At 37.5% G+C, this 12,970-nt stretch overlaps 1 protein-coding gene across 3 annotated transcripts in view; it reads right to left on the reverse strand.

Annotated features, from left to right (window-relative positions):
* Positions 1-4,351: 4,351 nt before the first annotated feature.
* Positions 4,352-12,970, reverse strand: part of PLEKHH2 (pleckstrin homology, MyTH4 and FERM domain containing H2) — a 53,848-nt gene continuing 45,229 nt past the window's right edge. For all 3 annotated transcript variants that reach the window (XM_035322229.1, XM_035322228.1, XM_035322227.1), the window contains exons 24-30: positions 12,819-12,916; positions 12,279-12,420; positions 11,395-11,540; positions 9,711-9,840; positions 8,958-9,044; positions 7,081-7,218; positions 4,352-6,024 (exon numbers count right to left, since the gene is read on the reverse strand). In XM_035322229.1, the coding sequence (XP_035178120.1) occupies positions 5,842-6,024; positions 7,081-7,218; positions 8,958-9,044; positions 9,711-9,840; positions 11,395-11,540; positions 12,279-12,420; positions 12,819-12,916 (924 nt within the window). In that variant the 3' untranslated portion in view covers positions 4,352-5,841. The remainder of the gene's footprint in view (positions 6,025-7,080; positions 7,219-8,957; positions 9,045-9,710; positions 9,841-11,394; positions 11,541-12,278; positions 12,421-12,818; positions 12,917-12,970) is intronic.

The raw sequence follows: 12,970 nt of genomic DNA on the forward strand, positions 1-12,970 counted from the left end.
CCGCCGCTCACCTTCGGGTGCTGGGCATGGCGAACCCGGCTTTGGGTGCCGGTGGTGGGGCTTGGTTTAGCGGGACGCCGTGCTGCTGCTGCGAGGGAGGGGTGGACATACGCCATAAGTGCCGGGAGCCGTTAATTAATAAGTCGTTAATTAATAAGAGTCACAGAGCAGCCCGAGTTGGAAAGGACACACAGGGATCACAGAGCACAACTCCTGGCGCCAGACAGGACCACCCCAAAACCAAGCCATGCATCTGACAGAATTGTCTGAGCGCTTCCTGAGCCTGTCCCAGTGCCCGACCTCCCTCTGGGTGCAGAACCTTTCCCTATCCCCCGGCCTGACCCTCCCCTGTCCCAGCTCCACGCCGTTCCCTCGGGTCCTGTCGCTGTCCCCAGAGAGCAGAGCTCAGCGCCTGCCCCTCCGCTCCCCTCGTGAGGGAGCTGCAGGCCACCATGAGGCCTCCCCTCAGCCTGCTCTGCTCTGGGCTGAGCAAACCAAGGGGCCTCAGCTGCTCCTCATGAGTCTTCCCCTCTAGGCCATTCACCATCTTTGTAGCCCTCCTTTGGACACTAACAGCTTTATATCCTTACTATATTGTGGTGCCCAAAACTGCACATGGTACTCAAGGTGAGGCTGCACCAGCGCAGAGTAGAGCAGGACAATCCTTCCCTCGACCTGCTAGCAATGTTGTGCCCAATGCACCCCAGGATACAGTTGGCCCATCTGGCCACCAAAGCACACTACTGGCTCACGTTCAGTTTGGTGTCAACCAAAATCTTCCGATCCCTTTCTGTGGGGCTGCTCTCCAACCTCTCAGCCCTCAGTCTGTATGTGTATCCAAGGCTGCCCCATCCCAGGTGTAGAATCTGGCACTTGCTCCTGTTAAATTTCATATAGTTGGTGATTGCCCAACTCTTAATTCATCAAGATCTCTCTGTAAGGCCTCTGCCCTTGAGGGAGTCAACAGCTCCTCCTTAGTGTTGCCTGCAAACTTCTTTAGAATGCACTTGAGTCCTGCATCCAGATCATAGATAAAAAACATTAAAGAGAACTGCCCCCAAACTGGCTGCTGTTTTTTAGTTGAATATTTCACCTCAGCCTTAAGGCTGTTAATAAACCCGGGTGCAGTAAAACTGTGGAATGACCTCACCTCATGAAGGGGATGTAGGAAGTAGGTAAACCTGGCAGGTCACGAGTGTTGCCAGTCAGGGAGGTGACCCACAATCCAGAAGAGCAATTGGAGCTGCCTTCTGTAGCTGAGTAGCTGCTTTGTGTCTTGAGAGAGCGAGGTAGAAAAAACAAAGTAAAACAATCTCCTGCCTGTTTGATGAAAACCAGGAAATGGGCCTCACTCAGAATTCATCTCAACTCCTTCATCCGTCCCCAAAGAAGGCTTATACAGCAAGAGGCAGACCCTTTGTAATACTTGTTCTTTAAAAACATTTTTTTCTAAGTTTAACTTGCATAATTATTCGGATGCAGTTCCAGAAGTCTTCATCTGATTATGTTCCCCTCTCTTAATTCACTTCGAGGTTTTTACATGGCTCTTCTAAAGCATTTGCTGACCCCCTGTGGAAACCATGCTAATTAAAAATCAGGAAGAAACTCCATTATTTAGTGTTGTAAAGTGGCAGGCCATGCTGATGCCTTTCTAAATGCATTGCTTTCATGAATTTCATTTCCACAGGGCATTTCTGCTATCTTGGTATACGAAGCCAATGCTAATCTATAATCACCAGTTAAAAGTGGCAAAAACTCTGGACGAAACTACTGTGTCTCTGCCAAACAAAGCAAAACTAATGTAGGAATCGCTCCTGGCACTGAAAAGCAAAGCATTTTTACAGCTATTTACTCAGTGACAGAGTGGTGGCAAATCTGGAAAATGCTGCAGTACAAATCTGGGCTGGGAAACACAGTGTAGGGGCATTAATTAGTAAGCTATGCTGAAGTCTAGCCCAGAAATGAATTTAGAGTTTTCAGTATTTTAAGTTTCATCTCACTCTGTTTCATTTCCTTTGCTGCTCATGGCCTAAGAAACAGTAAAGAAAAACTTTTTCCTCCTAATTCACTGTTACTTAATTACTAATCACCTTAGTTAAAAATGAACTCAGGCTAATGGATCACACTAAGCTGTATGGACTGTTAAAGTTTTATGTAGAAGTTTAAGTGGTGCATTCCTTTATGCAAGGATGAATTTATTCCTCTAGGACATAAACTGTAAAACTGTAATGGTCTGAGAAGTAACTCCAATTCTGAATACCTACCAGCCTAGCCGTTTTTTTTTTTTTTTAAGGGAAACATATGCCTTTTTTAAAAAATATAGCAACATTCAATCTAAAATAACAGCACAACACTAATTTTGTGGATTGCATTAAAAAATCAGTTTTATCATTTGCTTGCTGTACTACAGGAGTAATTAGGTCTTGCTTGTTTTAGAAATTTGAAGTTTGCTTGCTAATCCTGCTGCACAACGATTGACAAGGCATACTTGTATTTATTCATTTTTATTGTATTCCAAATGTTATTTTCCAATCCATGTGATTCTATATATAGAGATTTACCACTGATCTTTCAGTCATTGTCAAGCTCAGATTCCCTGGCTATCTATACAGATCATTGTTACTGAATGCTCAAAGCAAGCACAAAATGTTCTGAAGCTTGTGATGGAAACTGAAGTCTCCTTCCATGTGCTTACCTATTAATCTCACCCTGAGAATGTTTTACAACCCAGGTTCTGCAAGCTTTGAGCATGAGAAGTTCTTCAGCATCAGTCCCAGATCTTCCTGCTCATTTCACATCTCCCATTTCGTCACTGCTGCTGAAGATCAGAAGGTGAGAAAAGTCTAGTTCCTGCCTGGGCTTTAGTCGTGGATTAGGTAGCATGTTATGAATTGTTTTGATGGATGATTCAAGGCTAAGACTGAATGTGGATCACTCATGAGGCTCAAGCTGGGTGGGGAAGGCAGAATAGATTAACTACCTGACTCTGAAATTTTCAGTTTTTCACACTTACATTGTGTGGTATCTTCTAAATAGGTTTGGGGCTAGCTTAACACAGAGCAAGTCCCCCAGAGACTTGCACAGCTCTTCAAGCCACGCTGTTGAAGTGTGTTTGTCTGTATAAGAGACTGTCCTTGCTGACTGTTAATTTTAGGAAAATGTTTGCTTGAAGAGGTTACTACCAGACTATGGAAACCATGCTGTTGCAATCAAAATCCTGGAAAAAACTTGGCTGTTTAGTGTTGTATGGTCATGCTGTGATTCTGAGTGTATTTATTTCATGAAAATTACGCAGTATTTCTGGTAATGTGACTGTATATGGGATTAATGATGACCCATCCTAATTAAACAGTCACATTAAGTGTGGAGGGTGCTGCCAAACAAAGGGAAACTAGAACATGGATTGCTTCTGGCATTATGATTTAGGGATATATTGCATCACCAGGAGCTTAACCCTAACAAGCCAAGCAGTTTCTGAATTATCTACCTAAAAGCAGGAAGGAAAGCCATACTACATATATTGAATGCTACTTTATAAAACAGCTGTATGTAAGGCACCAATTGTTAATTAAATCTGTTTAAAAGACTCAATATCTGCACATCAGCTTTGTATAATGTGTATCATTTTGTCTCCAAACTAACCAATTTAATTCAAAGATTAAAAAAACTACATGAAGAAACTCACTAGTGACATGCCTCGATCTATGTCCTAATGGACAATTAGGAAATAATTGCTAGCTGGAATATTCTAGGTTGATTGCTATCATAATTTTGTGATGACTTTTTTTGTTTGTAAATTAACATTCTAAGCATATTTGAGAAGCTTTACACTACAACCTGAGTATAACTGATGCAGTACCATCTGTTTGAATTTGCAAGTCCCGTCACCCACCCCCATAATTATCCAGAAGTTAACTATACTGCTGCTCTCAAAGGGATGTTAATTCCTAACCCAATTGCACCACACTACCTGCATCGCTTCACCTGGGGATGCTGCACAATAAGATGCTGCAGTCAGTGCCAGGGTCAGGGTCTCTTGTAGCCTCCTGTGTGCTTTTCCCTGATGATGGCAGATCTGCTGTCCCCTAGGCGGTAAACATGCTGCTGCCGCCCCTGCCTCATTGAAAGAGAAATGGCGTAACTACTCATGAAGGCTGAAAGTTAGCAGGAAGCTCTTTCTGCATTTCAAACATGAAAGCATCCAGATATAGTATGTTTGTTATATGTTTGTGATTTTCAAGACAAAGCACCAAGACATAAAGTGGTGGTAGTATCCTGCAGACTTAGTAGCTTGTGGCAGGATTTTGAGAGCTTTCATAAGAAATGTATTTATCAAGTCAGCCAGCCAACTTGTCTTTCCACTTTTTAATATTATGTTCTTTTTGCAAACTGTATCTACAATTTCAATTCTTCAGGAAGATACTCCCTACCTTTTACAGAAAATTACTCCTCTCTCAATCTGTGTATGTGTGTATATGAAATGTCATAAAACAAAGAAGCTTTTCAACCTTCAGATATTAATATTCATCATTATGAAATTACTGAAGTCTAAAATGATGAAGGTTAGCAGTAAGTGATCAATGATCAATGATCATCAGCATAAGCAGAAGTGGAAATTGTGAAATATAGATAAATCAATTATCCATGTTTAACTCTCTACGGTTGGACCTAAATTATTAGAGTATGTTGCTGATCTATTTCAGAGCCTGCAGAAGTGGTTTCTTTGCACAGAAGCTAAAATGTGAGGTTTGGAACTTAAAATGTGTGTCATTTCTATGTACTTGACCCTACACAGCACTGAAGTGTGCAGCTGAAAAAGGTAACCAGAAAGTGCTCCCAAGTCCAATAGTGCAGATTCAACATCTTACCTTTAGTGTGCAAGAACATTATAGTTTTATAATACGAAATATATAGAATGAAAAACAACAAATACATCTTTTACAAAATATTATTCTGTATCACTGTACATACATTATATACATGGCATTTCATATGTCACTTATGTCTCCAAGCTCAACAATTCAAGCAATGGCTTTCTGTGTTATTCCTTTGTTTTGAATTGAGTCATTCTTGCATCTGGATTATATTATTATTTCTAGATTAAAGAAGTTCAATAAAACTATACTAAATACAGTGCCTGTTCAATTTAGATTTTTTCCAAAAGGCTGGGGTTGACAGCGATTATTTAGAAACATATCAGGCCAAGGCTGGAGATTTGACAAGTAGAATAGCTGTATAAAAATGGCTAAAAGGGTGGCAGTGGGAGAATACTCATTAGTACTCATTAGATTTGTAAGTTACTTGATGTGTTTACATTTTTTTTTTAATGAAAAAACAATTCTAAAACAATTTGCTCTTTTTAGTCCAGTGGTGCTTGTATTGCAAAATAAAGAGGGGTGACGGAAATGGAAAATATACTATTTGACATTTTTTAAAACAAAAAATCCTTTAAAAATGAAGATTGTACAATTTGTATTTTTTTAAAAATGCAGCTGAAGAGGTGAAGACAGTTTGGTCCCTGAGAAAATATCTGGAAAATGACTAAAATGTATACAATTGTTCCCAAGGCCACCCTTCCCCATTACTATCAACAGACACATTTATTTTTGAGCTACAGGGACAAGCCACCCCCTGTAAAGTAGAATTCTTAAATCGGCTCATCTTCATCATTCCAGTTCATGCCAGGGCTTTAAAGGGTTCCTTCTGCTATAAACATTGTAAACCCATCCTCCTTTCCTTCATTTACAAACCTGCTTATGCAGTATGTCTTTTATATCAAAAGGTTTTCAATCAGTGTAGAAACCATGTAGCAAAGATGCATTACCATGACAGGTAACACTTTCATAACAAAGTTGGACATTTAGTTGGCCTGTTGTTGGTGAGCAGTGGCTGACTTCCCATTTCCTTGAGTTTCTGTCCACTTTGAGGTGTCAGTAATGCTGGAGCAGAGAGGTGATGAGCAGCTCCTTTTTGCTGATGAAAGTTGTTAATATAGCTGGCAATCAGTAGAGTGATCTCAAGAATCTGTAACAGGTACATACAAGTCTCTTTGAAAAATACAGTGACGTGTTTTGACTGCTGAAAAAATAGCTAACTTTCTAGCTAGTGACAATCAGCTGGAAAAGTACTTCTACTTTATCAAACAGACTAATGATGGGGAGAGATGAAATGCCTATTAAAGCTTTCTTCTATCACTGCTTTCCAATAATATAGTGTTATTCCTATTAGTATGCTGGATACTTTGTCTTCAGCCTTAAATGATTCAAACAGGTCACTCCTTTCATTCAACTTTGAGAGGTATTTTGAAGTCCAAAAGATGATGCTCTTAGAAAAATCAAAAATATTTTGTGATGTGTTCCCTCAGTTTTCCAAGAAAATAACTAGAGCTCGAGGACTCAAGTTCCAGAGTAGATCGAAGGAATGAAGACATCTGGGAACTTACTGTATTTTCTCTTTGCATTCCGCCCAACTTTGCCCGAAGGGCACAGTTGAAGGGAAACTTGAACAGATGTATTTTACTAAGTCTAGCTGTATGAAGAGTCATGACTTTACCCAAATCTGTATGTAGAATTTCACATTCTGTTTCACAGATTGTTCTGAATAACAGCAAGAGACTTCACATTGGTTTTTTTGGTTTGTTTGTTTGTTTTAAATATAGTCTATCTTACCAGCGAATGAGAGAATATAGATTTAAAAAGCTTGACAGCTCCTTTACCAAAGGCAAAAATATCCTAGAATTTTTAACAAGTGACAGATCTTTCAGATCTTGTATTCTACAATTCCATTGTAGAACAGAAACACAACTTCTTAAAAATCTATGGTGCTGATCAATCAGACAGACTATGTACTTATATGATAAATTTGGAATGTTATATAAAGGGACATGAAAAGAAAACAGATCAGTATTAACACTGTTAGCTCTTATACTGCCGTTTCTCTAAAGCCATCTGGCAAAGTCAATAATCTCAGAATGCTAGGAATAAAGAAAGTGTTTTATCTTTCACATCTGTTAAGGATTAACCACTAGAAAAAGTAGAAAAGTAGCAGATGGTGGGGAACTATTTCAGGTAATATACCAACCTTGGGTTTTGTCATGGCAAAAAGGAGTTTTTCAGTTGCTTTGTCCTTTATCTGAGCATCACTAACAACCAACATAAAATCGTCTTGATAGCCTCCAAAAGTCATCAGACTCTTATATGTGTATGTAACTGTCAATCGCTTAAAAAAGAAAACCCAAAGTATAAGCAGGTCAATGCAAGAAAAACAGATTATGACAAATACATCTCTTAAAAATATAACTGCCCATGTATTTTTCAAAATGTTGTTAGCCTCTTATGAATCTTAAAATTAATTGTAAATTTTGGGATAGATTCATCCAGACTTTCACAATGAGGAACTTCCACTGTAGATTACAAGACTCTCCTTAGTTAGACTTTTATTTCTATTCCAAATTAATTAGATCATTAGATTCTTAAGAGCAGGTTTCAACTTAAGTCTATAATTCAGTTTAACTAACTCTTGACTAACTTTGAGAGAAGCTACTCTCAGGAGTTCCACTTGAAATTGAAGTAGTGTTTAAGCAAGTTCAATGGGAAGGTGTATGACATCTAAAGTGATTTAACTCCAGAATTTCTTTTTGGGCAGTGATACAGTTTACAGACACACAACTGAATGTAAATTCCATTTTCTTTTTTTTCCGCATCTCCGACGGTACATAAATGCTCTTCAAAGCTCCTCTGCTTTGCTCCTTCAGCTCTTACTGCTCAATGTTCAACACCACGCTAGCGGCCTTTGAGTCTACGATTAGCATTTGGTTTATTATTAACATCATATTAATATGCTTAAGATATTCAAAAATTCATCATGAGACAATAGCCATATGATAACTCACTTAACTTGTTTGATTACTACACCTCTTTTTGTCCTTATTTCCAAATAGTGTTTTTAATTAGCTGCTCCTTGCAGCACCAGTTCTGATACCTGTGATCCTTTCTGCAGAAAATCAGGATATTCTCTGGAAACGGAGCGTTCCTTAAAGGGAAGGCAGGGCCTGCCTGCACTGTAAACAGGCAGTGCTCTGCAGAAATCCCACAGCTAGCTCTATGAGCAGACAGTGTTTATAGAGCTTTCTGCAGTCTGATGCAAGCTCATTTTGCTCCTTCTCTGTATACAGCTACCGTATAGCTGCTCTTCGCTCTCCTCTTGCTTTTTGTTTTACTGTTTTTTTTTTTTTGTTTTTTTTTTTAACAACAGAGAAACATGATGAAAAGGCCTGTATCAATGCAATTATGAAGTTGAGATTTTAATTTTCTGATATTCAATATTAGCACTTGCTAATAGCAACATGCCATTCTCTTTCTTTGCAGGATATAAATTAAAGCAGGGATCTTCTCAGGCACTGCCTTTTTACACTGATTACCATGAGTCGTTTTCTGTGAAAACTTTTATTGCAAATCAAAGAAAAATCAGAGCCTAAAACGACATAATTAAATAACAGTGGGTTATATTACCTACTATTAAACAAAAATAACACAATGAAAATAACAATCTTTTTAAGTAACTGCACTTTGCAGAGTGTATTTATTATGAATAATAATGGAAAATGAAGTCTTCAGGAAAAGAAAATTAATGTTATTGTAAGAACTGTAACTATGGATCTCCTGACATCTGCATGATTAAAACATTAACATTTAATTAAAAGATAGAAAAACTGTATCCGATAAATAAAAATAAATTCATTGCAAAGAAATTGTTACTTATTTCTATTATTAGTACTCCTATAATGGTAACATGAAAGCATTTTGAAAGGAACAAATTTTTGCTTTATGAGAAAAGACTAGATACCACCAGCACAGAAGTCTAATGCCATCTTTTGTGTAGTGTGCTGGTGAATCTCTCTACAAACTCAGTACTAAAATCTACTTTGACCAAAATAAATTAAAAAAATAGTCACTTACCATAGTGCTGTAATCGAGGATGCTTATGCCATCTTCATGTACAGCAAACCATACAAAGGACTTCTCAAGTGAGGAAGTTGTTATAGGCTACAAAGAGAAATGTTCTTTAATTACTACTTCAAAATGAGACAATATGTAAATAACTATTAACAGTAAGGTAAAATAGAACTTTTCTCATCCACAGATCTTACTGAGATTTACATTGGGAGGGAACTACAAAGCCATGTAAGTAGGCCAGTGGTGGAACTGTGAACACAACCTAATGCTCCTGAAGCTTCTCCCAGTACGTAGTCGAATAAAATGTACAGTCTCACTAATAAAATAAATTTTAAAAGAAGTTTTTAATTTTGTTCACTACTCTATGCATGTGAAGAACAGAGTGCTGATAGGTAACTTATATATATATATATATAAATATATATATATATATTTATATATATATATAATCCCTATATATATATATATAATCCCTATATATATATATAATCCCTATATATATATATATATATATAGGGATTACCTAATGAGACATAATGGGTGAAGTGACAATTCTACTTAACACAGTTGTTTGAATCAAGAGAATAAAGGTACCAGTGGTTTAAGAGAGAGTGGCTTAAACAAATTAGTAATTTGACAAGTGACTAAATCAGCACGTGTATCACACTCATTCTCAACAAAGAGTTTTCCAAAAACTCTGCAAATCATATTTATATTAAAAAACCCACACCACTCAAATTCAGTAAAGTTTCTTACTTTTGCTGCAAACAATTTAGCACCAAAGAAGGACCATTTTCTGGCTACAGTGAGATAAATGCGCACACAGTCTGCAGCACTGTGCCCCCGGAGAGCCATCCATCTTGTAGACAATCGCTGACAAAGCTGTCTGTTGAAATGAAATATGTAATTTAGTTATTGAAAGGAATTTAAATGCTTACCCATAGCAAGTTTAATGAGCAAAAAAAATCAATTTGTTAAAACGATAATTTAAGTTAATGCTACGACTATCACTTACACAGTATCAAAAAAATCCAAAATACCATTTAGTATTTTTATGAACATGAGAATGACAAAGTTTCTTCTCGTTACTGCAACATTATCATTAAATATTGATGTAGCAATAACAGCATAAAGGAAGAGATTCAAGTACAGCTTCTAATGTGTCTCTGAGGTAATCAATCTAATTTTATCAGTACTCAACAGCAATGCCAGTTGTCATTCCAAAAATCCATCCAGCTTAACACCTACCTTTACCTGTGGCTAGTAGCAGATGTGGAAGATAGAGCTTAACGTTACTCTTTCTCAGTGTATTTGGGCACTGCTACCAGAAAGGGTGCTTCTGATGCATGTTGCATTCACACTGACTCTTTTATTTTGTGACTACAAGGTGAGTTGGTTCTATAAAATGATCCCATGGAAAATGAATCCTCCAGAAAAAACTTGGCATACCTTTCTAGCACTCGGAATTCTAGGAATTACTCACCCTGAAGCCACAAGATCCAGCCCCAGAAAAGGGAGGGGGAATGTGTTGTAAAGGAGAGATCCTTCACTTGCAACTTACCCTTACTGGAAGTTTATGAAGTCAAACTGCACCCTTAGCAAAGAACACAGGAAACACGACGGGTATAGAGGGATCCTTTCCCTGCTATAGACTTCCAGCATCTGGCAATTCATCATTTAGGAACTAATTGAACAGTTTAACTGAGCTAGTGCTTCTTAAACTTTGTTCTCTGAAATTAATTGTGTAACTTTTTATTTGCTGAGCGTATACTTTTGAAAGTCCCTGTTATGTTCTGAGTATGTAATAGTGTTGCTTTTTGTGTATGATAACAGCTTTAAACTCTCAACCATGTAGGGATAATGAGGAAAACATTACAGAAATGTGTTTTGGACTTCAAAATTGGTAAGACATTGACTTTTACACTTTTTTTACACTGTTCTGCTTTTCTTTATATGAATAGGTGCTGAGTAAAGTAACTTGCAAATGATTCATTTTATATTAGGTGATATATTTATAGCAAGTCCACCAAGTTACCGTATTGCCAATTTGACTGGCTGCAAAACATTGCACATTTGAATAGCAAACATTCAGATCAGACCCTCATGTCCTTCACTTCCAGTAGTTCTTTAGTCTATGCACAGGCTTAAATTTAGATTTGGTGAGTAAGAAAGATAAGAATTTCAAAATCTCTGGGGTTTGTAACACTATGTAGTAATTTGTCCGTTCTAAAGCTTTTACCAAATGCATGCTTAATGATGATACTCCGTTTAGATTAGAAATGTACAGAGTAAATGGCTTCTTAGTTCAGCAAGAATATAAGATTCAACCTCAGGTGTAGGTAAATATGGCAGAACAGTAAGTTGTACCTTAGGAGAATTTAAAAAATCCTCATTTCACTGCTAAGTTTTTAGAGAATGTCAACAGCAAAATACGTCTCACCTTAACTGCTCCTCTGAACAACCATGCCTGTATCTCTTCGGGTAGAATCTCTCCAAAACTTGTTTTAATGTTTGATTGGACTTGGACTGGGAAGTGACTTGCCCTGCTGGCGTTGAGAAAGGCCTTTCAAAATCCCCAATTTCTACCTAAGGGTAAGACCACAAAGAAGAAAAATATTGGTTACTGCAGGGTAATTTTCTTGCTGGGTATTTATTTCTTCTGTCTTACCAAGGAAAATTAGAAACAGTTTGTCAATAATGTGTATTTCTTACTGATACAGGCCATGCAAGTAATTTTATTTGGTATTTACCATGCAAGAAAAAATAAGTATCAAATATAAATTGTACAAATACAGGGTATAATACTATCTAGTTCTGCTCTGAGATTGCTACATCTCCAACTACACAAGCCAGTTTAGATTTGAGCAACACCATCAAGTAACTTTCTCAGTAACCTTCCGTTGCTTGAGTCTATTTTTTTTTTCAATAAAACAGATGTTATCAAGACCACGTCTAGTAAAGGAGGTTTAGGGTTTCATTAAACAGCTGTTAAATTGGTATATTAACTTGCAGAAATAATTTAAAGAATAGCAAATAAAGAAATGATACGTGATTAGATGATACTTAATCAAATAGGGCCTGACTGTGAAGGAGGGTAAATAAAGCTTTATCCATACTGGTGCCAGTAGTAGTGCTCACTGTAGAGCATTTCCACTGAAGTACCGAAGTTAGATTTACACAAAGATTCCAGCCCAGACTATTTCTTGCACTATCTCATATAAAAGATGAAGGCCACTCGACTGCCAAGCAACCCTGGACCACCTCCTTAATTTAATGTTTCCATCTGTAAAACTGCTGTGTGAGCCATTAATGCACCAGGATTACCTGAGCCAGAAGAGCAGTCAGTTCCATTGCTAGTTCTTTGTTTACGGGGAAAAGTCCATTGACTATTTGATCGTTCGTCTGATAGACTAGCAGCAGCTTCTCTCTGTCTGTCTCCCCATGGACTTGAACTGAAAAATAAAGCCTGCAGAGAAGACAGAGAGTTATTAAATACAGAAGATGGGGACATATGTTAGCCCTGAGGACTGGTAGTATCTGAATGTGACATGTTTACGTTAGTGTCAGAACACATTAGCAGAACAGCACTTGTACTTAAACCAGTGGGCAAATACTTAATTTCAGTCTTCTGAACTCAACCTTGCCCTTCCTTTTTTTTTAGCACCCTCCTCACCCTTTTTTGAGGTAAAAACCCACCACACTATATATATATTTTTTTAATTGCTCTAGTTACACCCATTTACTATTTTTATTGCAAGTTTTGAGTCAGCCAGTATTTTTCATATGAATAAACTGAAGAAATTACAAACAAACAAACAAAAACATTCTGAGTCAAGGCAGAGATGTTGTAACTCCTATACAAACCTATTTTTGTAAGTAAGGCGGACAGTCCTTGTACCTTCGCATTTCCCAGGATGTTGTTCTTTGGAGGCTTGCTCCCATTTTGAAATAATGTCACAGATCTAGAAAGAAATCAGTAAGAAAGTAACTTTTATTTGTATTAATCTTTCAAAAAA

Source organism: Oxyura jamaicensis, chromosome 3 (assembly GCF_011077185.1).
Source record: "Oxyura jamaicensis isolate SHBP4307 breed ruddy duck chromosome 3, BPBGC_Ojam_1.0, whole genome shotgun sequence".
In the NCBI taxonomy this organism is placed as follows: Eukaryota; Metazoa; Chordata; class Aves; order Anseriformes; family Anatidae; genus Oxyura; species Oxyura jamaicensis.